Genomic DNA, 26,121 nt, shown 5'->3' with positions numbered 1-26,121 from the left:
ATTTACGAAATTTGAGATTTTTGTAACTATGAAATATTGCTTTGAGTTTTAGTTGAGAATTTAGTTGTTGAAATTGGATATGTAAAAACAAGTTTAATATCTAAATTATTAATCTAAGTTACATGTGTTTAGAGGTGAAATATTAAATAAATGAATTAATTAAACCTCAAATTGTGTTGTCATGTTGAGTGTTATAAAATAGTGGACTTGGGAGAATAATAATATAACGAAAATAACGTTATAATGTGTAGTCGGGGAACGTTTTCGTTTCGTTGGTCATGGGAGGGGGGAGGGGCGCTACGGCGAGTTCTTGCTCCGGGCGACAACTAGCCTAGTTGCGTCTCTGGGTGGAATGAGAATATGGGAGGAAACGAGGGAGAGCTTCGAGGAAACTCACGCACACGATGCTGCCAACCACAAATTCACTAGACCTGAGATCGAACCAAATAGCCCTAGCATCGGAAATAAGCATTCTACAAGTTGGAAAGTTAAAATTTCACTGCATCAGTAATTTTACCTAAAATTGTATTGACAACTAAAGATTTATATCTTGAAAATTAAGAATAAACTTCATTTCCGTCCATCCTTATCCTCTCTTTTTAAACCCTTCCATTCCAACTGAACCACAATTCGATGAAGTGTTCGTTCAGCCCTTTTAATGATCAATATTCTCCACAGTCCAAAGCATCAGAGCTCTCTACTGCAGTCTTGTCTGCCATCTGCTGGGCCTTTGCAGGAATTGAAAGTGAAGTCGCTATACGAGTGTGCCATCTACTTTGAAAGTAAGTGCGGTCTCCCACCCGTTGCCAAGTGGCGCTCGCTGAATACGGGGTGCTGGAACACGTATCTGTTCTTCATGTTGATTATTTTCCAATAGGCGGTTTAGCGTGCTCTACAGTCACAAACTTAGACGATTTGCATCTCTATATTCGGACACGTGGCGTAAAATCCACACACAAAAGGAACAGCATGAATATGCATTGTATTATGTAATTCTCTTTGCTAACTCTGCCTGATTTCCCCCCTGACTTTTATAATAAATTGCTTACCAATGCATCGAAGATAAAGCGAATTGCAATATATAGAGAAGATACAAAAAAAGGTTATTTTCAATAACGTTTACATCATTTTAAATCTTGTACATTTATCTACTTTTCTAAATAATCGCCATTTCGGTCGATGCATTTTTGTAAGCGCTGTGGAAGTTTTTGTTTGCCCATGTTACATCAGCTCGCTCACCACTATGTATTTAAGGAAGCGTTGAACCCGATCTTTCAACTAGTCGTCGTTGTTAAGCGCGATCCGTCCAAATGTTCTTTCAACGCAGGAACAGGCTTCTCTACTGTCTTGTTGGAAATTGACGGTCGCCTGCTCCTTTCCTCGTCGTGAATTTCAGTATGACCAGCCAAGCCCGTATTCAGGGGGGTCTAGGGTGTCCCCCCTAAAAAGTTTCATGGTAGGCTTGCAAATGAACTATAATATGGTGATGAACTATCATATGATTGGATCGGCCCCCTAACTTCATCCCCCCCCCTACATTTTTGTCCTGGCTGCGGGTCTGTGACCAACTACGAACTCTCTACACCACTTGCGGACGTTTTTGAACATTCATCCACGACTCGCCACACACTTCCATCAATTAGCGATTATTTTCAATCGGTTTGTGCTTAAAAACCAAATACTTGCGTGAACTTCGCACTTGGTGGTACCTCCTTACAAGCCAAGACACTGAGCGTTCCACCGACGACAGCCGCACGAACAGTTTCCTTGCGTCTCCAGCGCTTTGGAGATCTTGTAATACTTTTGGGATTATCATCGTTATGTTAGTCGCTGCACTTTTGTTCCTTTTTTAAAGACGCGCTGATTAACCGCTGCCCTGCGCTGAAATAAATATTTTAAATGCCCAACTCTTATGCCATGTGTTTGGTAAGAATGGCAGTAAAAATTAAATATTACTATTGTGGGCTGAATTTGGATTTAAACGGTATCGGAAGTGTCACTCTTCATCTCAGCGACCTCGAAAACTATGGATTCGAAACTAATATAAGTCATTTTCGATCATTTTTAAATATCTCGCCCTCATCCTCCCCTAAGTTGCACTGTCAAAAGTGAAATGATAAAAACACTCCCAGGCAAAAACCTCATCTATGTTCAGAATTTGATCGAGATCGGTTGGGTAGTTTAACCGCTTAGAAGTCATGAACATAGTCATTTTCATTTTTATATACATAGATTAAGGTTTCCTTTCAGCATTGAGGCTAGGAATGATGTCCATGTACTATAGTTTAAAGGGGGATCCGAACAACGCCTGTTTCCATCGGAAATCGAAGCTGTCACTACACACAAAAGGTAAGAACATAGCGCTTTAGCTACGAATAAAGTAGCATGTCTTCCCCAGCATTCTCTTCAATACTTAACTCGATTTGTTTATGTTTTTAAGACTTTTCGAAAATAATTAATCAAAAATAAATCCACTGATTACCTACCTTCATATCCAGGTCTCAAGACATGAAAGTGGCGCTTCCACAGCTTCCATGAAGGTCTACCCTTTCCTGATAACACATTCAAAAATCTGCTTTCATAAATACAAGGTTTCGCCATCCGAGTAAGTCTAGTGGATAGCAGACTCGTATTTATTGCGCGCGCTTTGGGATTCAATTTCTCGTTCAACTCTAATCTACATAAAGTCTGCAGTGCTAACTATGAGAGAAACAAATTTAACGAACTAAATTAAGTATCAACATATACATAAAAAATCATCTCAAAGAGTTTCGAGATTCTCAAATGCATACTTCCTCCAAACAATCAGTAGGAGACCTCTAACACGAAAATGAAGTTCTCCATACACACAAGCAGAAGCCTATGCTTTTCGTTCCGGGGCGAAGTTTTCTTCTGTTAGTTCTGTGTAACATTACACATGGCAAAACAATAGAAAAACCTGGAATTGAGAACATATCAAATGTCTGGGCCGGGAACTGTCAGGCGGCGACCGCAGCGCAGGGCAGGCGCAAACCCCAAACTGCGTGTGGAGCAGAAGAACGGCAGTGTGCAGTGAGATGAGTAGACAGTAATACTGTAAAATGGGGGACCTTTCTGATTTTCAAAGAGGGAAAATGGTTGGCGCTCGTTTATGTGGAACGAACGTGACGAAACTGGAAAATGTGTTTGATGTGCTGCGAGTGACAAAAGGTGACGGAGGCAAAACCACATCGGCGAAGGAAGAACAGGGATGGGTCGGAATAAAACTCTCAGTGACAACTCTCTGATCATTAAAGCGGATTGCCACTCAGAACTGTCGTGCGACTGAGATGCAAGTGACGGAAGACCTAAGCAGCACCTATCACAGTATGTTGTGACAAGCACAGTCCGCCGTAAGTTACGTACATGGACATACGGGGGTAGGCGAAACCGCTGATAGGAACCATGCCAATAGTGACGCGAACATGCAACATGGACCGGTGATGATTGGAAAGTGTCATGAGGTCGGATGAGTCATCGTTTGCCTTATTTCAAACTATGGACCATGTTCATGTATGGCGGACGCTTAAACAAGAGTATGATTTTTGTCTCCGCCCAATGTAACAGGGAGGCTGCTCTGTGATGCTGTGGGCCGCAATATAATGGTTTTCTGAGGGTCCTGTGCTAATGCTTACCGATCCCGTCTTTGCCTGTGATTATGTCGCTATTTTGGATAATGTGCATCCTATGGTCCAGATACTGTTTTGGGGGAATTATGTCATATTCCAGGATGATAATGCGTCCATTCACACAGTTGGAACTGTTGTGGTTCGGTTTTGGGAAACATCGGATTGAAGCTGAACACCTTCCCTGGCCCACCAATATTTACAGTGTAATATAACTGAACATTTAAGGTTCATTTTGAAGACACGTATCAAACATAGATTTCAGTCTCTAATCTCTCTCATGGAACTGAGAGGTGAACTGCATGCAGAATGGTATTATATTAGACTTGCTATCATTTACGACCTCTATGACTCCATTCTACGTCGCATCACAGCTGTTCTGAAAGCGTAATGTGAACCAATGGCCATACTAACCTGATAAGTTGTTTTTAAAAATATCTGGAACCGATTATGCCTAATATTGGGGGCGCGGTGACTCAGTGGTAGAGCGTTCACCTCCGATGCTTGGGATCCCAGCTCGCGCTGTGTGGACTTTGTGGTGGACAAACAGCGTGCTCATGGGTTTTATCGGTGTTCTCCCGTTTCCTCCCACTTTCTTCATTCCACCATTTTATTCATTTTTCATTATCACCCTATCCTTTAGCCTAACCGGCATAACCGTGGGACGAAAAACTTAAAGATTTTTACACCTAATATTTCGACTACATAGGAATACTTATTAAATATGAAAAACATTTCTATATGATATTCATATGGGATATCGTGGCTATAAGCAAAGCACGCATGATACCGTCCTCTGGAAGGGGGGCACGGTGGCTCTGTGGTACGGCGCTTACACTTTACACATACCCCCCCCCCACCAAGTAAATTTGAGGTGGATAACATCGTGTCCGTGGGCTTTCTAGGACTGCTCTCGTTTCCTCCCACATTCTCATTCCACCAATTCTTTCATAATCATTCTCTTGTTTTAATCACTCGTCTCTCTTAGCCCAAACGGCATAATCGTGGAGGGACGTTAAATTGAAATATTTTATTTCATTTTTCGTGTCCCCTGCAAGAGCTTGTTCAGAAGTCATTTTATTTATTTCTTTTGTAACCTTTCAGATACAATCCACAAACTTCATTTCCCTCGGAATCATTAACAATGCAACAAAAATAGTGTCGAAGAAATGTGTCCAAGGCATACTAGAAAAAGTACCATTTCAGCATTCGTCTGGAAATGAGTCAGACAATGAAAAACAGCATCCAGGAAGTGGTTTGAACCAAGTGCCTTGTGAGATTGCGACACAAAAATATTAGTCATTAGTGTTAAGGTTCTTAGTTAATAGGACGCAGAATAATTATTCAATGTGGTGCATATTTGTACCAGTGGTTGCTGGTCACAAATTTGACGCCAATCATTACTGTGCTATTTTTCAATAAAATGTTAAATTCCATAGACCCCTATTGTGAATTCAGCATTCTTTGGATTCATTTGCATATTATGTTACTTTTTTAAAATCTAAAACAGCACATTCAGTTAATATACCGCCTAAAGATAAGCAAAATATTTATTATGAAAGAATTTGTTCTCAGAAGTCTCATGCGACGACAACAAGCTATTTTAATCGACAGTGCTGTTTATACTTTGCGTCATTTGCACAACTGTTACGCTTTCACAAAGGACATGATTAAGGCTAGAATAAATATAATAATTTCCTGATCAGAAATAAAATTAAGCTATGAACTTGTCATGATTATGCCCTGTAGGCTAAAGGAGATTGCTGATAAGTCCTAACTACACTGCATGAACTGACATAAAAATAAAGGGGTACTTTCGATTGACGTGGTAAGTTAAAATCTGGCATGATTGTAGCTTTCTGGAACCCACAGGAAAATTGCCAAAAGTAACTTTTAGGGGGAGGGGGGTCTAAAAGAGGCGATGAAGAAATTCCCCATGTTATTTCAATGGAGCCTTTTTTTGGACCTATAATCTTATGATTTAGGTACTTGAAATAAAAACTTGAAATTCAATACACCTGTACAATAAAAATTTCCAACTATAGAGTGGTTTTATGTGGAACTCAAAAATCTTTCCCATGTTATTTTATATGGGACACCTTTGGGGAAGCGCAGGAGACAAGATTTGTGGCTGTCTCGTCTCGAAAATGTGCTGTAAAAGTGATGTCTCGACTCGAAAAATGTATATTTCTCTATTGGAAGAGCCCGTGTCTCTACTCGAATTTTGTCAGGAAAATACTATCTCGACTCGTCTCGTGCGCATCCCTAGGCACCTTTTATACCGCAAAATTATTGGACACTTCCTGTAGGATTACAATGATTAAATTTGACATGGCTGTAGCTTTCCTGGATTAAACGACAAGAACATTGCCAAAAGTGAATATTTTTAATTTTTAGGGGGTCTAAAGGGGCGATAAAGAAATTCCCCATGTTATTTAAATGGGTATTTTCTTGGACCTATAATCTCATACTTTAGGTACTTGGAATAAAAACTTGAAATTTGGTATGCTTGTACGTTTTCGTTAGCACTAGCTAAGTAAAGCCCCCAAAATAAAAATTTCCAACAGTAGAGTGGCTTTATGGGTAACTGGAAAATATTTCCTATGTTATTTGTGTGAGACATCTTCTACATCTTAAAATGTTTATAGACACTTGCAGCAGGATTCGAATGATGAAATTTGGCATGATTGTAGCCCTCCGGGACTAACCGACAAGAAAATTGTCAAAAGTAAATATTTTTAGTTTTTAAGAGGTCTAAAGGGGGATGAAGAAATTTCCATGTTATTTAAATGGCAGTTTTCTTGGGATACAAAATCTTATCTTTTAGATAGCTGAAAGTGGTGCGAAACCATAGGCCGACTAAACGCGGGGGTCAGGGGGTGAAGCCCCCATATTGGACAAAATCTTAAGAGCAAACGCACGAAATTCACTCTTTCTGCAAAGACTTATACATAAAGAGATGCGAGGCCGTAGGCCCGAGCCACCATTTAGTTTATATATAAAAGTGAAAGTGGTCATGTTTGTGACTTAATAAATCTTGAACGACCCGACCGATCTCGATCAAATTTTCAACCTAGATGGGATGGGTTTTATAATTTCACTTTGACAGTGCAACGTAGGGAAGGGGAAGATATTTAAAACTGATCGAAAATGACCGATATTAAGTGTTGAATCCATAGTTTTCGGGGTTGCTTAGATGAACAGTAACACTTTCGATGCCGTTTAAATCTTAAATCTAGCCCCTCAACTACTCTACTAGAGGGAGAGGGAGGGAAGATAAATATAAAAAAACATGATTGATATTAGTATCGAATTCATTGTTTTTCGGCGTAACCGAAACGGACAGTGACACTTCCGATGCCGTTTAAGTTCAAATTCAGCCCTTTATGTCCAAAATGAAACGTATTCTCCCCGTGCGAAAAACGGGTATTCTGCTAGCGCCACATGAACAACAAAAATATAACCAGTGAGAGGAAACCGGAGAACCACGAGAATAAACGGAGTATGGTTCTGCTTATCCTAAGCTCCCATGTGTATAAACTGAATCATCTGGAACCCTTTGAACCTGTAATAAGCACACTATTAGTGAGCCTCATCGGGTACTAAAAGAAAAAGCCTTGTTTTCTTTCTTTTCAAGTTAAAATACGTTCGTGTTAAGGAAATCAAAACAATGAGAAGCATTCCTATAATTTCTGGTGTAAATAAGGAGGAATTTTATTCGCTTTAACATTACGAAGTCGAGGAAGGCGTTTTTATTTCTGGTGGAAGTAGTAAGAATTTCATTACTATATTTTATTTTCCGATAAAACAAACTAAAAACTTCGTTTATTTTCTAAAGGAATGTAATCGTTTGTTGTTTCTTCGTTTCTTTTGTAATCGTTCAATCAGTAAATACAGAGTGCGACAGAGTGAACATATGGCTTTCAAATGACAATAATCCAGTTAATGCTCGACTGACAAGAATTTACCTAGTAGGGTTGATGAAGTTTTTAACTGAAAAGCAAATACAATGTGAATTATAACCTATATCTTAACAATAATGTTTGTCAAGTGACGTTCTCATTCTAAGCAATCACACAGTCTCTACTGGAAATTCCGCATTGCTCTTGCCAATATTTTCCACCTACGTTTTCCAGAAGTAGGAAGATTTGAGTCTTACTTCTCAAAGCTACTAGTTTTGAACAAGTCATAAAATATTATGAAGTAAAGACATTAGAATAATACTGAAAGTCCTTGCTAAATACTAATGGTAATACATCTAATTTATCAAATAATTTACGGGATATGCAATTGTAAAAAGTTTGATTTTGAAACGTTTGACACTAGTATTACGAGGCTAGTAGTTTTGCGAAATAGGCCCCAAAGCTTTTCTTTCTTTTGATTTTATATATACAGGGTGTTAATGAACTATACCGACAAACTGTAAGAGGTGATACCTTATATCAAAATAAGAGGAAAAGTTCATATGGACCTGTGGGGAAAAGAGCATAGTTTCAGAGCTAGGGCTGTCCAAACTCGCGAAAAAGCCAAATTTCAAGAAACCGTATTTTGAATTCGAGAAACTATGGATGGTGGTCCTTATCAGCGTAAAGGAAGTCACGCATACGCAGCAGTTTCTGGAATTCGAAATACGACCTGTTGAAATTTGCCTTTTTTGCGATTTTGGACAGCCCTAGCTCTGAAATTATGCAATTTTCACCATAGGTCCATATTAACTTTTTCTCTTATTTTGATATACGGAATCACCTCTTACAGTTTGTCGGTATAGTTCATTAACACCCTGTATATAGAATAATCAAAGACGACCTACCCTGTTGCTCTCAAAGGTTTACCCATGATGCCCTGTATTGGACTGTTCGCTGCATGGCAATTAAGAGATTCATCACTTTTGAAATAACTGTCAATCACGAACACACGAATTAACAGGGACAAGCGTACTACGAGGGCGTGCTGGGAAGTCCTTAGTTTTGCCCCCTTCCGATATTTATAATGTTTGTTTTTATTTGAAAGCTACATGTGTCTATATGTTTGTGACGAAATATTAAAACATTGAAAGTTATTTTTTTAGGTGAGTACTTAAGATGGCAGGGCAGCCCAACAAGTTCAAAGATGTTGAGAGTCGAGCGGTGATGAAGTTCCTCTTCCTCCAGGGAAAATCTGCAAAGACGCAACAAACATTGGGGGTCCATGCACCTTGTTATGCCACAGTGAAGAACTGGGCTGTGAAATTTAAGACAGGCTATTTTGGCACTGAAGATGACTCCCGCCCTGGGAGACCATCCATAGTGATTGTGCCAGAAATCATTGAACAGGTTCATGAAATGATTCTCACAGACAGACGAATTTCTGCTAAAAGTATAGCAGAGGACCTAGGTATATCCCGTGAACGCGTTGGTGTCATTATTCGCGATCATTTGCACATGAACAAACTTTCTGCCAAATGGGTGCCGAAATGTTTGCAAGCCGATCAAAAGCGTGCAAGAGTGCTTGCTTCCAAAGACGTTTTGAGCCGTTTTGAGCAGGAAGAGACTAATTTTGTGGAACGTTTGGTTACGGAGGATGAAACATGGATCTATTTATATGATCCAGAGACAAAGGAACAATCAAAAGAGGGGCGTCACAATGGTTCACCGAGGCCAAAAAAGTTTTGTGTGCAAAAATAAAGTTCAAAGGTTCTAGCCAGTGTTTTTTGGGATAAGGATGGGGTAATCTTTGTTGATTATCTAGAACAAGGTAACACCATAACCAGAGCTTACCATGCATCATTACTGGAAAGGCTTCACTCAGAGCTGAAGCAAAAACGCCGTGGAAAGTTGTCCCGAAAAGTTGTCTACCTTCAAGACAACGCATCTCCTCACAAGAGCAATGTTGCGATGCAAAAATTGGCTAGCTTAGGGTTTAAAAACATGCACCACCCACCATGTTCACCTGACCTGGCCCCATCAGACTACCACCTATTCCCAAATTTAAAGAAACACTTGAAGGGGCAAAAATTCGCCACCATTTCTGAAGCAATTACAGCAGTAAACTCATGGTTTGACACCCAACCAAAAGAGTTTTATTTAGAGGGCTTAAATAAATTGCAGGCCCGAAGCAAAAAATGCATCGAATTGAAGGGAGAGTATGTTGAATAAATCCATCCAAAAAATTTAATTTTGTCTTATTTTTCTCAGTAAAGCTAAGAACTTATCAGCACCTCCTCGTAGTTACTGAAGCGGCTTGGTTTAACCTGTTTTTATGAGAACAGAGCTAACCTCGCCCTTACTATGTATTTCTATTGATCTTTTCTTTTTTAAAGTGTTTTCTAGCAGGTTATGTTCGGATCCCACAAACTGTAGGGCCATGGCTCATATAGACTCGCTGCTGAAAGGGATGCTTAACTCAAATAAAAACGTCACGTTTAAGAGATGACGTCCCTCAGCAATCACACTATCGGGAAAAGGAGGGGAGGGACCTTGGACCTGTATGCTTGGTACCATTGCAATATTTGTTTGGTGTGAATGAAGAAAAGCCTCACTCAGGATGGCTGGCCTGAAAAAGCTGTTACACCTTTTCGACCGAATGTCCCCAAAGGGAATCAAATCCGGGACCGCTCGCACCAAAGGGACACCCTACGCGGCCCGGATAAGAATCCCGAGAAAACTTATAAACACGGCGTTTGTCCACCATAAAACCCACTTGGGACGAGCTGGCATCAAACGAGAGATCTCACGCGGCAGAGTGAACGCTGATCACTGAACCTTCATGACTAGTCTGTGTATCACTAGTATGTCCTCTGCTTGACTCCAGGTGCTTCTCTTTTAATTTTAAGTGAATTTCCACAGGCTAAAATCAACAGAAACTGAAGCTTGTGATATCTACAATTTATCACATTACATTTACTAACCGGTGATTCACAAGAAGATTTAAATTTATTGCATGTTTCTTGGAGTTAATTTCCGGTGAAAGGATTTTTTTATTATTATTATTAGTCCAGAAAACAGATGCACATGGGTCATTTAACGAAAGGAAAAAGTTATGTTTAAGAGTTCTGAATGCGCGAGTTATAACACTATATGAATCTAGAGTTAATTTGGATTCGGTCAATGCAAGACGTGTTAGAAGACATGATTTACGATACAAGCTCCGGACCCCTGCGTTAGAAGTCTTTCTCTGTCTTTTTTACTTCTCGGTACTTGCAATTGGGAATTAATCTTTTACACCAGAGATTGCAAGGAAACTGAAATGGAATCTGCATTTCGTAAAGAGAGAGAGAGAGAGAAAGAGAGAGGAGGAGGCAATTTTGTTCGTGCAGCCAAATCCCACATGCCCACCAACACGCCAATGGTAAAACCGCGGAAGACAGTTATTGATCTACCTAGAAAATAGTGCTCCAGCACCGAAAGGAACAACGCTGCTTTGCGATTCCAAAAGGCCGTACCAGACTTCGTTAAGATATGGACGCCCCATTCTCTCACTTACCATAGCATCTCACTTGCCATTGTCCAAACGATCAATCAGAGATGACAGCAAAGTGGTATCCAACATAAGGTTTCCAGATCAACAATAGATAAAACACTATATACTGTAGATTGGATTTTTAACAATGGGGTGGAAAGCCAATCTAGTGTAAAGTGGTGGTTAAAATAAATAAATAAATAAATAAATAAATAAATAAATAAATAAAATAAGAGCCAAAATTACATTCATTTTTTTTTTTTTTCAGAGAGAAACTATTCATAATTTTGTCAAATTCTAGGCAAATATGCAACTTCGCCCGAAGACAAATTGAACCAATTAGAACAATTCGTGTAAATTTTACTTATTTTGTTTCATTCCTTGTTGATTTTTCTTTCTTCTTGTCTGCCAAAAGACAACTCCATTGCGACTGTTTCGACTTCTACTACGGCATGTTCGAATTTATGTATTGAAGCTGGGTGTTACGTTAACCTACATTTATTTCACATCTTGGAAACAAGCTTTCAATATTCAAATTTCGTAAGTAATGAACACACACACGAAAAAAAGTAAAGTACGGATTATCTATAATCTAATTATTAATTCCATTTGACCCTGTATAAAGTTTCAACTTCAATCTTTTCCTTGAATTTGAAGGAATTATTACAATGTTTCAATTACGTTAAAAGCGAGCAAGAGAGACAAATGCAATGCCATCTGTATATAATTGAGAGGCTTTTATATTCAACTTCAGGATTTTCCCCTCACAATCGGAAAGTTCCGAGTTTAAAATTTCGGTTATGCTTCCTCCCCCCCTCCTTCAGACCTATAATTAGATAAAACTAATCGCTAAGCAAAATAGAACAATTTTTATTTTTATTATAAAACTAATTTCGTGTAAGAGTTTCACCAACTAAAAAGTGTCTAATGAAGACAAAGTGTTTAGTTGGCAGAACTATTACATGATTTAGTTATAATAAAAATCGGTTTGCTTTACCCAGCGATCTATTTATTACCTAAATATCTATAGAACATTTTACAGCCAAAGTTGTATAACGGAGAATATCACCTTCAAACCTGCATAGCGATTACTGGGATGGAACTTTACAGGCTCTGCCCGACTACTTTCCACACATTTCCCCATTTTTAATTGTTAATATTTCCACTATAAAATTGTGTTTTAGTTATACCTAGAACCATTGTAATAAACAATTGCTTCAAGAAAAGTGTATCATGAACTGGACAACTTGAAACTCAAAATCTGAAACTAGGTTACGTTCTAGAGGAAAGGGAGGAACTATAGATCTAAATATGTAAAATAGTGTGTGTGTGTCATCAGATTTTCCCATAGAAAGGACTTCCTAGACACACCAAATGTTGCACACATATAGATATCTTCATTATATCTAATCAAGTACGAAGCCATTTTAAGATTTTCGAATTAAGGGGGGAATTGAGGGGGTAAAAAAATATGCCAAAAGAAATATTCGGAGTTTCCACTGCGTGGCGCTTCAACTGAACTTGACTTGTTGTTCTGTGGAATGTATAAGTTAGTAACAATTCGAGTCCGAAAATAAGGGGGTCATACTCTATACTAATCGCCAGTGGCGTATTTAGGGGGGGGGCTTCCGGGCTTAAGCCCCCCCGAAATCTTACTTACTATAGTAAAGTATATGAAATATCTTGCAGAATTTTCACATTTTCAGGCAAAGCCCCCCCCCCCAAAGTTAGCCAAGCCCCCCCGAAACAAAATCGTAAATACGCCACTGCTAATCGCTAAACTGATTGATGACAGTCTTAGTGACATTTCAGCAGAATTCCGGTTTTAAGGGGGGGGAAGAGGATGATACAAGAAAATAATCAGGAATGATCGATATTAGTGTCAAATTCATAGTTCTCGAAGTCGCAAAACACCATAATCCCGTAGTTATAAAACATATGCGATTTCGGGAAAAAAAAAATGTGACAATGGTTTTCACAGGCCGCTTTCGAAACTAACGTAACACATTTTGGGAGTTCTGCAGAGACAGCAACAACTGATGGTCTGAAGTTCCAAATGCGGAGTATGCGGTGTATGCATTAAAACCTCCCAGCCAAGTTTTCTCAATTTCTAATGGGTGGTTAAGAACGTATGCAGTCTGGCGATATCAGCGTTGTATACGACTCCCTCTATGTTGACCCTTCCGGATGTTTCTTTTGAATCGCTAGGTACACTCGTGTTAATTGTTAACAGTACAGGTCTAACATCCTGGCCGGTGACATCAGCTAATGATACGCAACGCCCTTCCGATCCCAACAAACGCACAACATAACCTTCCTGTCAATCAGTGTACGCTTTGCACAGATTGAGCTTGAATCTTTTTCTCACATTGTAGTCATAAGTTTCTCACTTCTCATCGTTCGTGATAAACTGCTTCAGAAATGGGTCGAGTTTATTGTTACGTTGTTTCTCCAAATGTCTTACACACATTTTTTTGGAGAAGGTAGCTTTGTTCGGGACGAGTTTAGACAAATTTACCCACTTTCCTTCTCATTTTTATAATCCGTAAAAAATTGCACTGTTTGGAAACACCCATAATCACGTAGTCGTAACGTCAATTGGAAACACCCATAATCACGTAGTCGTGACGTCAATTGAAAGTTTTAAATGTAAAGTTATGTACAGTCCGCAGTAAAAAACCTGCAACATGAGCATGTAAGTTTATTGTGAAACGACGAAGTCTTTTGCTCCAAAATAAGTGAACATGGGAGGACACTGAGGTTTCTCCTGCGTGATTCGTGCCACTTAGACGTTATGTTGATTCCCTGCGCTGTTAGGCGTAGTTTCACAATAAACTTACATGCTCATGTTGCAGATTTTTTGCTGCGGACTGTACCTCGAGGATATAAACCTTAAAACTTAACCAAAAGCAACCAGCTTAAGGTAAAATAGTCTAACGTAAAACTGCCCCCAGGGAAGCTCCTCGCCGTTCGAGGGGGGCCCCATTTTAAGACAAAATTTTCTTACTCCATATACGATACGAACATGAATAAATGAATCATCAAACAGGTTCAGTACATTACATAAACAAAACAGCACACGAAAGGTAAATAAAAAAGATAAATCGTGAGCCCATTTCAATAAAAAAAATGTCTACTATTATGGACCCTAGAAATAATATTTATTCATATGGCTTTGAGATTTGTCAATATTGTCCCCTTAATTAATTTGTCTTGTATGGAATTGGCCCAGGGGCATAACTAATGGCCCTTTAGACCTTGTCGTGCGGGAGGGCCAACAGGCTTCGTGAGCCCATAAAGAGTAAGAGAAAGATGGAAAGAGAGCTCCAAGAATGAGAAAAACACCTTTTTCTAGGGATGGGGGGGAGTGGCAAAATACGCGTATTAATGATTCCCGCAGAAAAAATCTAAGTTACGGCGCTGCCTCACTGCGAAGAGCATTTTGGACATGGAAATTTCCAAAACAAAAGCGATTGATCCAACTTTTGGCGTTCCTTTTGATAACGTATCTTGACTATAAATAGCACAAATTTCTTGACAAGCGTATGCAGCATTAGTGCCTTCATCTAAATAAAACTAAAATGCAGCACAGTTTTGCGGAAAATTCACTCATTTTCACGGCGCAATATATCTCGTCTGATTATAACAACTCCAACACTTTTTGCACATTTATTAGCTTAACTCTCAGTTGTCAAATGACGTTAGGCCCGACCCACTACTCCGAGATTTGGAACACTACTTCCCTCTTATATTTCTATTATTATTATTATTATTATTATTATTATTATTATTATTATTATTATTATTATTATTATTAAAGCCCCATGGTTTTGCCATTTGACTAAAAAATTAATGGCTGATTAATGAAAGGAATGGTTATGAATTGGTAGTATGGGGGTAGTGTGAGTAAAAATGGGAGAATCTTCGAGAAAACACATAAACACGATGTTGTTCACCACAAACTCTCATACAATCCTAGTCTAGTGGCTAGTATGCGTCTTTGCACGAGTCCCATATTCTAGTGGAAGAACCTTGAAATTTGAAGGCATTAGGGTAGTTCAGATTTCATGTTAAACTGTAGGTCTACGTCTCTTATAGCTTCGGTGCTGAAGAGAAACACTAAACTCCAACCAATCGCGAATTCTCATGATCTCGTATCCAACTACTGACCCTCTATCACTCAGGTACCGTGCCTTCAAGGGAGACTCTGTTACAATTTTTGATCCCTTATGAACCAATAAAAAGAACGGTTGTTCTGGTAGGGATTTAATCTATAGTATAACTCAATGAAGTTCTGTAGCATTGTTCTTAGAAGTTTTTACGTCTCCTTCTAGTTTCTCGATATATTTGTAAGTGAACAAATTTTGGAACTTCCCTCGTATATTTTAATATTATTTCTTTTTTTTTTAATTTTAATATATGTAGTAAAAGGAACATTTCTCTATATTATGATATGTGCTTTCTTCAAATGGGTGAGGCGTAAATTAGCATAAAGACATCAAGTTTCCAAATATTTGTAAATGATCAAATTTTGTTAACTTCCCTAGCATATTTTAATGTTATTTCCTCCTAATATATGATTTATTATTATATATGTAGAAGAAGTGACATTCTTCTATATCATAATATGCGGTTTATTCAAATCACCGGGGTGTAATTTAGTGTAAAGGCATCAAGTTTCGATGTATCTGAACAAATTTTGGAACTTCCCTCCTTTCTAAAATATTGGTTTATAGTTGGTCCTCCTCCCTGTTTAGATTGTGTGATTAGAATCATGGTTTGTTGTCTAATTTATTTATGACTTCTTTTACGTGGCGAATTCATATTTCTTTGTACTGACAACTGTATGATTTTGAGTATTGTCTGCCAGCAAACGTCTACCAAAATCACCGTGGTATTATCATACATCTTATAATAGGGAATAGCCCTACGACACACTCAAGATTCCATTTTATTCTCTATTAATCAGTGCTTCTAGAGGATAAAAATATTTAATTATAAAATAATAATTAATTATAAATAGTGTGATGCATCATTATTATGCAATAGATCCATGCCTAAGTATCTCTACTTCAGGGGCGGCTTTAGGATTTTAATTTTGGGCAGTTCGTTCCCACGCTTATGGATAAATATACACTTTTGATTGATTAATGACAGTAGAAAACTACTTTTACAGCAGTGGTTTATGTAATTTGTTAAATAATTATTTACCATTAATATAAATAGTGGAAAATATATTTACTCTTTATTGTATCTTTTAGCGTTTATATATTTTTCAAAATTTTTGAGTAGGCTCGTGCTTACCCGGCCTCCCCGCCAAAACCGCCACTGCTCTAGTTCGAATAGATCAACTTAGGTACTTTACTTATCTTTGTTTTATACAAACAACAATACTTTAGCTTTTATTACATTCCCGCTCATCGACTATATTTCACGAAATTTATTATTACGTAAGATAAAAGAGGAAAGTATCAACTTACGTTACGCGGCCAAATTCGTCCCTGGGGACAGGGACTGGTTTACTACCGTCGCTCGCCATCAGCATCATCCGGTATGCGTGCACCTTCGCCTCGATCTCCGCACGGGAGTACCTGCAATGAAAATAGTCACAGTTAAAAGAAAGTCAAATAAAATTAATACATTAGAATTCCGTTCACAGCAAAAATGATTACCAGATTATAGTAAGTACATATATATTTTTTTTTGGAGAACGTTATTCATTCCAAGTGGTTTCTATTGTACTTAACCGCACACACACACACACAAAAAAAAAAAAAAATACTGTATGCAATTGCCGAATCTTTGTCGCATTTTTTGCTTCACATACGATTTATCCTACTGTTTTTTTTTTTCTAAGGCTATCCTTGCGCCTTCCCTGATTCCAATCCATTCCTAGAATAATGAAATCTCAGCTAGTCATCAACAAAAGTTCCTTCCGTTTGGTGAAATTTATTTTGGGAATAATGGTGCAACTTACACCGTATCACCAAGTTTCAAGGCTGGAGCGTACAGAGTATTACATTATTTTTAATTTACTCAAACTGTCCTTTCATTCTGAAGTTATTTACGAAACTAATTTCATCAAACGGAAAGAACTTTTGTCACTGACTGTACAAGAGATGCATATTGCCTTTGGCCGGACCTTAATTTGACATTTCGTTCTCAAGTGATGGAGATTTTGTCCTGTTCGGTCAAATTGTCTGTGGTTTATATTTTCGAAACTACGCAATTCTAGACACTTGTTCCCATCCTCAAATTGATCAATCATTTTCATCATCATTCTTCCCAGATCCCCAGATCAAGGAAACATCCTAGATATATTTTAAGTGACATTATTTTAATTTAATGTGCACTAAAGCTAATTTTTAACATCCTAATTCGTTGGTCTTCGTACAACTAAAAATATAAATAATATTCTCCTATTTATGAATTGAATCTATTCTTCTATGGACACCGAATGATTTCAGTTTGGTCAAGAACGCCAAAAGAAAATTTTAAAAAATAAGGTTCCATTGCTATTGAATAAAATTGTTACTTTTATCCTCTATTGATACTGGTAATGGAACTTTCAGTCACCACCAGAAATTGCAATCAAAAACGTTACATTCAATAAACGATCATTATTGTGCTATTAAGATGTTTGAAGAATGCTAACCATAAAAACCAAACGTTAAGTTACGGTCATTATATAAATTAATCTCCCAGACGTCCGAAATACCAAGTATACACGTAGGATCAAACTAGTGATACTGTACATTGTAGAAGTTTTCTTTGTTTAATTTGACATTTGCATCATCTTACCGTTCCCCAATTGCGATCCCAACCAACAGCAGCAACTCTTTACCTTCCAAGAAAACACACATTTGAAGTGCTGAAATATCATTTGCCATTATTTTTATAATAATTTATGGGGTGTGGAACGAATTAATGTCGTTTGTTTTAACATCTCTGTGCAACACCGGGATTATGAAAGACAAGACCTTCTATCAAGACCTTCTATCAACGATGGTTCCAAATCAACAGCGGAGTTTGAATCTGGCACCCGCCACAGCTACCTCAAGATATCGTGAGCAAAGTAACAAACGTTTAAAACGACACAGAGAGAGCTCGTCCAAATCATCAAAAGAATGTGATATCAATTTCGAAGACTCGTCTTTAGACTTTTCTCAGCCAGACCATGAAGTTATCCCAATAATCCTGATGCAGAATGTCTCTTGTAAATAGATTATTACAAGTATTCCATATTTAGACCCATTTATATACTTAAACAGAAAAAAATCGCATGTTATCAGTAAATCATTAATATATATCTTAGTCTTATTCATGTGACGATTGTAACTCCTTAGCGCTGTAGTAAACATTCTACTTTACCTTCTGAAGTATATTTTGCTGATATTTTCAGTTTTGGTGAGGAGTAATTACTTAATTAATAAATGGTATTCCATAGCTTTATCCTTTCCTCTCTCTCTTTATATATATAATGTATGTATGTATATGCATATTTGGTGTTTCCCAATCACGCCTATTCCTTGGGTTCAAAATCAGTCAACAAAGAGAAATTTGCCCTCCCCTTCACTATCTAGGAAACATGTTTGTCCAGAATTTATCATGGATTGTGGAGTAGGCAAACTAAAAAACAAGGTTAACGATAAACAATGAAAGCATTTTAGTAAACAATTTAATATAAACTATTTAACCTATGGTGTACAGCGGGCTGAAGGTTCGGGCGGAAGAACTAGCATACTTTACAGGAAAACAAAATCCAATACAAAGATCAATCAATGAAAACTGGACCCATGACCCATTGACTCACCGTGACCTACTTTGACCCACCACCCACCAAAACTCATCATCATCAACTCTGACCCATGATCCACGCCTCCCTTTCCATTGACTACAGTTTACACTTGTAATAAAACAAGACTGAAATTATCACTAATCAGAGTTTAAATTTCTACGTTCAACCGCTCAAGCACCGCTCTCTTACAATAACGGTGGATTTGTCCTTTATGATATAAAATGGTAAAGTGTTTGTCATGGGGCAGATTACGATGAATTTCAATATAATTATTACCATATACAATTACTTTCTCGTTGAATTACAGATACTTTTCTGTGGAAAATAGGATGAAACTTGAGTCTCAAATCAAGGTGAAGTAGACCAACGTAAAGGGGAAAAAATTCCGTGTAAAATTCGACTCTCTTGAAAGCCAAGTAGTACGTCCTATTGCTATTATTACAATTGCAAATATCAATATCGAAAAGTGAAAGAAGTTTTTTTTTTTTTTAAACTTATATATACTCATCTCAGGGAAGTAGATATAAACAAATAAAAAAGGAGGAAAAATCGAGGTCTTGATAGTAAAACGTAGACAAATTCACTAGTGTTCAAAACATGCTGTTTACAATGCACTGAGCAGAGCAGGTCGATAGGTCAGAGCGGCTTACGGTGGGTGGTGTGTCGCAGTGGGTCACGTCCTGTTGACCCACGAACCATTCACAGATCTTGACCCACAACCCACCCCATCTCTGGCACAGACATATTCAACGAAAATTATATTAACTTTTGCACTACTAGCGGACACGATGACTCAAGCGGTAAAGCGCTCATCTATGTTGTGAGGGACCCTGGTTAGATCCCAGACCACGTGTGTTTGCGGTGGACAACATCGTGTTCGTAAGTTTTCTGGGGGTTCCTTCTCTCCCACATTCCCATTCCATTAAATTATTTTACGATCACTAACTTTGACTGATCATGTATCTCTTTTAGCTTAAAGGACATATACGTAGAACATAAAACTGAAAATTTTCTTTAATTTGTTTCAATGTCAGTCGAAAAATTGCATATTATAAATACTAGTTCCTTCTACATAATTATACTGTATATTACGTACTCTATGATGAAAGCAAAAGCAACTCCACCAGGTCCATCTCAAAATATGTTTAACTTTGTAAAGTGTACAAAGGATAAGAAAACTATCTGATGGTGCATGTTTGTTTCTAACTACCTTGTAAGCACCCCTTTAACTGAATGTAAAACATCCAACCAAATTACGTAACGCTAGCGTAACTAAGTCACTGTTATCTACTTGGAGGAATCTGTGCGGATAGAAAACCAAGAAAGGAGGGTGGGAATCGGAAGGAAACATTTCCATAGCAACGAGGCTTGTTCAGAATCTACCTCATCACGTGATGGACGCGCCTTGAAGAAGAAAACGTGAGGATGCAAACGCTTATGCATACGTTAAATTTAAATCAACCTAAGTTAGCATTTCTTTTCAATTCAAGAACAGTCTCCTGTCAACACACGATAAAGAATTAATATCTTAAAAAAAAAAAAAAAAAAAAAATCCAAATAACTGCGCCAAGAATGAAACTGTATTCAGGTTTCTCTTTTCTAATTTGATGACAGGCTAATCTGCAGGGTTACGATTTTTAGAGGCAGTTTCCATGGGTGAAAAGGAAGGGGGAAAGTGCTAAAATAGGTCTAAAAAGGTCAAAAACAGTTGCTTCTTCCCTAGGCTATTTTGACAACTACTCTAATCTAATTAAATTAAAAACTATTAAATTAATTAAAAACGGTATATCTATATTATCCATATATTGAGTAGATCAAACTGTTTATTAGGAGTCATCACATGAAGAGAAAAGCTAAGCTTTTGCACTTGAATACATTAAGCACCCTTAAGTTGTTAAATGTAAGTCGTCTAGAGAAAAAACGTCTTTTTATACGCAAAAGTTTTTTTTTTTCTACATCCACAAGGAGCAACAAGGCAAACTTTGCACTAGTTCAATTTCCGGTGGAAATTCACGTGGTTCAGACCCCATATTAAACTGTAGGTCCACGTCTCATATAGCCTCAATACTGAAAAGGACGCTAAATCCTTACAATGTATATTAACTTGGAGTGGCATACAGAACTGCCAAATTCGACAGCATTCGAATTATTCTGGAGATTAATCTTAAGCGATTTTTTTTCTTTTTCAAAACATCTAGCTTCTCTTCCAAAAACTCTGTTGTATAAGCAGTCACAAATCTGTAATGGCTGCCAAATAATCTGCGATCCACAACGAGTAATGAACGGGAAACTTGGAAGGATCAAGAGTGTGATTTCTAAGTAAGCAACGATCTGATTCGGGATATTCGTTCCTGATGGACGGAAAACACTATGAAGGACATGTGCCAAACAAATTACATGTGTTAACTTTGAGGATTAAAGTTTTAGTTGGTTAACTGCCGAAACTATGTATGGAAGATTTGGCTTGCAACCGCCAAACACATTTTTATGAACTGTAAAATGTTAACACAAGCGTTTCATTCAGCATTCCGTACTTTACTGGCACTGGTTTTCTTCAATTCATGTATCTTGCATAACATGGGTTTTCATTTCTTCAGGTGAAAGGGCTACATAAAAAGACTTAAACGTACTCTACCCAAATGTGTCTGTAGTTTCATCTAGCAGGTTTCTACATTCCAATTCAACATTTTCCACTTAATTTGCTGTACAATTTCCCAGCATTTGGTTTAATAGTTTATTATTATTATTATTATTATTATTATTATTATTATTATTATTATTATTATTATTATTATTATTATTATTATTATTATTATTATTATCTGATTAGGTATTGACATTCGTGTGAATTTTTCAGAGAAATTCTTTGAATCTTAGATGGTTCACCTTATTGATAGGATTTACCCTCTACGTTAAAGCTGCACACAAATCAATATTAAATTCTTTTGTGTTAAAGCTGCATACAAAGTGTTCAAAAAACATTTCGTAATAAAGATGGTCGTTCTTTTGATATTTCGAGCTGAAAATGCACCTCGCTGTTGTTGTTTGTCCTAAATCGCAGATAGTGTGTCGTATTACTGTTCCATCACTTGAGATGAATTTCTCCTTAAATTGCTGCGCAAGTGTGAAGTATCCGATTTTATTCACCTATGACACGGCTGTTTCCCTAAATAGTAAAGCTGCAAATTTTAAAACATTACCATTAGATGATTACCGATTACATTATAATTTTGAAGAAAAAAAAAAGCTTTGAACAAAGAATAATGATACGTAATGAACAACTTGAAAGTGCAAATAATAATGCTCTACGTTAAGAGGCTTGTTGCTTGTATTATTGTATTGTACACCTAGGGTAACATAAAATACATAATAATAAAATACGATTTTTGATAATCATTGAAATAAAATTTTACAAAGAAGCAGTAAAATGAAAAGAGAAAAGGGGATTAGGAGTTAAAGGCATAAAGGTTCTAAAAAGGAAAGAGTGCTGGAAAATCACTATTCTTATCTAAAGGCAACATTTGACACAGTGGGTACTTTCTGAAAACACTTTCTTGCTCTAACGAAAAAGATGCACATTTAAAATCCTAATCTTGCTTAAGACCGAAGATGTACAGAAGAATACCGACTATCTGGGCTATTTTCAAACAAAGAAAAAACTAAGTAATATTTTCCGAAGATTTTTTTTTTTTTTGAACGATCTACTACACTTGTAACGCCTCAATGACAAGGCCTTAAAAACATGACTTTCCCCAGGATAAGTAGTCATCTATCAAGAACATTTTTGAACACTAAAACTCACTCTTTTAGTCCATCTTTTCATATTGTGTTACGAGTTATCAATGAACAGTATAACAAGTTTACATCACTTACTTAAGAATTACGACTATGTTTTATGTTAATGTTTTGCTTATTTTCAATATTTATGTAAACGAAGATACATTATTTTGTGTTCCCTACAATTAAATTAGACATTATAAAATTTATCTTAAAATCTATGCAGTGTTTTCTGTTTGGATCCCTTTCTCTGTAATATTTTTTGAACTCCAATAAAGTACATAAAACATATTATAAGGTACTGGACTGCACTAAAAGGTCAGAAGTTTGAAATAGAACGGTTTTTGTGTAAAAAGTGTTTCTAATGGTATAACTGGGGCAGGAAGTGAGTAATTATAAATATTAATTCGGGAAATTTAATTGTAAATATCTTGTACAGCGGGGGACACTTCTAAATGGTCAGCCATATGGAGATTTACGGCTAAGGTGTGCCATTTAGAAGTGTCCCCCGCTGTACCTATGATACACGTTTAATTAATACATGTATATATAATACACAGATGGAGTTCATAATGCATTATCACGAAGAGGGTATAGGACTGGCCACAAATTCGCTCATGTATAGAGAATGGAATGACAGTACAATTATTAGCACCGCAGCTCCATGATACATCACCTACGCCGGTCATGCCATTTAGAAACAACTGGAGGATGGGCAAAGTGTCACAGTTGAGTAGTAGCTGAGTGTTGAATATGACGTGAGTTTATCTGTACGGTTTCGCTGCGAATACGGTATTAACTCCAGCATCTTTTCCCCTTGGTTTACGGAAGATTTGTAAAGTAGCTGCAGATTATCCTACCGTGGCACCAATGCCCGTATTGCAGCAATGCATCCATACCTATGACAGTGGATCCAGGATAGTAATACACAAACGTGTAGGATCCAAGGACCGTGTTATACCACGGACCGAAAAAAGGACAGACTTCTAGTGGGCATGGCTGTGATGAGTCGGGCGAATAGGACAGTCATAAGACTGTGTCATACCACTGACCAAGAGACCAGATTTCTTGTGTGCATGAATTTCATGAATTGGGCCAGTAGTACAGTTACATCTCGAACACTAACGCACTAATTTGGGACTGATGCACAAGGAGCACAGTGCTACGAACAGTTCGACATCGTCTGGCGGGGTGGGGCATAGCTGAACAGTAACCCTTGGACTGGATAAGTGTGTGCGGCTACAGGGACGCCAACGTCGCGTATGCAGGGATGAATGATACGCTTCTGTCTTCAGTACCATGATGGTTGCATCCATGTCTGACAGAATCATGACAACAGGCTGGATTACGTTATCATTCTATATTACCATACCAGTCTGCTACCGGGCAAATGGCATGGGATGCCATTAGATTCCATGTTCACTCGAGCTTAATGAGCACTGACGGGTCTTCGATTAGCTAACGATATATATCGATGACGTGTTGGACACAATTGTGGTTCCTTCAATGAACCACACTCGCCAACAGAATAACGGCTACTTAACAACCATTAACTAATGTTTATAGTACTTCACAATTTAATCAACGATAGTGCATGCTCTTTGTGAAGAAGATAACTTAATTCTAACACAAATTCTTGTGCTGAATTATAGCGTTTTAGGACCGCGGAGTGAGAATAATGGCAGTTACCTACTGGATTTGATCCCCGTTGGATTCTCACTCCAATGTGAATCAGAGATTTACTCAATCTCTCTAAAATGGATACTTAGAGTAATGTGGGTGAGAGGTACCAAGGTGGCCAGAACGTGGTACTAACCATTTTTTTAAGTGCTGAAGTCGCGACAGTGTGGAGCCTCCTTCATTTCAGTTCTTAAACCATCCACAATATAGGAATAATGAAATTATTGACGGAATATTGATGAATTGTTGTCAACTGGAATGAACTTATACCTTATCATTATGAATATATACTTAGGTGATATACGAGGAAAGTCAAAAAGGAAAGGGACTCGAGAATAGGTATATTTATTCTAATGACAGGAAACTGAAACACATTATTTTTCCACATAATCTCCCTGCACTAAACGCACTTTTCCCAAGTTTCATCATGTTTTTTGATTCTGCCGTCATTTTTTTTTTTTCGGTTGCATCTGTAACCAATTTTGCACCGCATCAATGATTTCTGCATCGGTTGCAAATCTTCCCCTGAGCGCTTCGTAGATCTTGCTTCGCGACAACCAGCTGTCACCACACTGCGCTTTGCATTTGACGAATAATTTTCGCAGGTTTTAACACTTTCCGCAAACAAAAAACGAATCACTGCCCTCATTTCCTCCTTGGTGCAGATCGATAAGGATGTTTAACGATCTGCTACACTCAAAGACTAACGCGGGAATAAGAGTGACACGTTGTATAGAAGTATTGCAGCCGACAATAAATCAGTGGTAGATACTAACAGTGTTACCAAACCCTAGTGCGAGAAATTGCAAGTCCCTTACTTTTTGACTTCTCCTCGTATATTAGAAGCTGCAATATTGTTCTAAATTTGAGAAGAGAAATGAAGAAATTGTGACACTAGTATACTATTTAGATATTTTTTAAAGCATGGTTTACAAAGTTATCAAAATCAGATAAAAATAGACTTGCAAGAAGAAGATAGGAAGCCATCTTTCTCTCTTCAACTATAATCGTGTGACTCTGTTTTTTTGAAACCTTATTTAATTAACTGAAACTGAATATCCTGGCTACAAGTGTTGCTACTTAAAAATTTTGGCTTACATCTTCTCAAATAAACACATTTTCTCGATAGAAGTTCCATCCACGCCAACAATTTTTTTTAAAATTATTTATAACAAAACCAAATCAATATGGTAATGGCATATTTCCAACAGACCCCATTTATTTTCTTGAGTTTATAACTTTTTTTTTAGCATCACTATGAGCATCTCTACATTATGATACAGAGACTTGAACTTGCAGACATGGTGGGATAAAAATTTGTTATCGGCTTGAAGGGAAAAAATAGTTTCTACAAGAAAGGGAAATTGAAGGCTTTGTTTTGTTGTTTGACACTATGTGCCCTAATCAACGTAAGCCCGTAAGAGAAGTTTGATCCAATGAGTAAAATGATAATAAAGGTCTAGACTAAGGTCCCCAACTCAGACTCCGTGTCAGTTGTTATGGGACTCGCATGAATACCAAAACAAAAATAATAAAGCATCTATTTCATAAGAATTATAACACATTAATATTAATCAGTGAGTGGGAAAAGGAGAACATTTCCCAACACGTTACTTTTGAAAAACGAAAAGCAAAACTGTTTACCGGAAATATCATTGCTTATATAAAAATATTTGTATCCGGAGATTTGTAGCATATGTTAAGACCTTTCATTTCCCAAAATTCCAGAAAAGTAATGGGATTGGATATTTAGTTACGGAGAAATTGTTATCGTGGAATGTCATC

General features: G+C 37.5%; 1 protein-coding gene across 6 annotated transcripts in view; it reads right to left on the bottom strand.

The window, feature by feature from the left end:
• Srrm234 (Serine-arginine repetitive matrix 2/3/4) overlaps positions 1-26,121 on the bottom strand; it is a 391,760-nt gene that overhangs the window by 166,777 nt on the left and 198,862 nt on the right. For all 6 annotated transcript variants that reach the window (XM_081770790.1, XM_081770792.1, XM_081770791.1 and 3 more), the window contains one exon: positions 16,562-16,672. In XM_081770790.1, coding sequence (XP_081626916.1) covers positions 16,562-16,672 — 111 coding nt within the window. The remainder of the gene's footprint in view (positions 1-16,561; positions 16,673-26,121) is intronic.

The sequence above is a fragment of the Thermobia domestica genome, chromosome 9, assembly GCF_964235325.1.
Source record: "Thermobia domestica chromosome 9, izTheDome1.hap1.1, whole genome shotgun sequence".
NCBI lineage: Eukaryota > Metazoa > Arthropoda > Insecta > Zygentoma > Lepismatidae > Thermobia > Thermobia domestica.
This window is presented reverse-complemented; position numbering and strand designations above follow the sequence as displayed.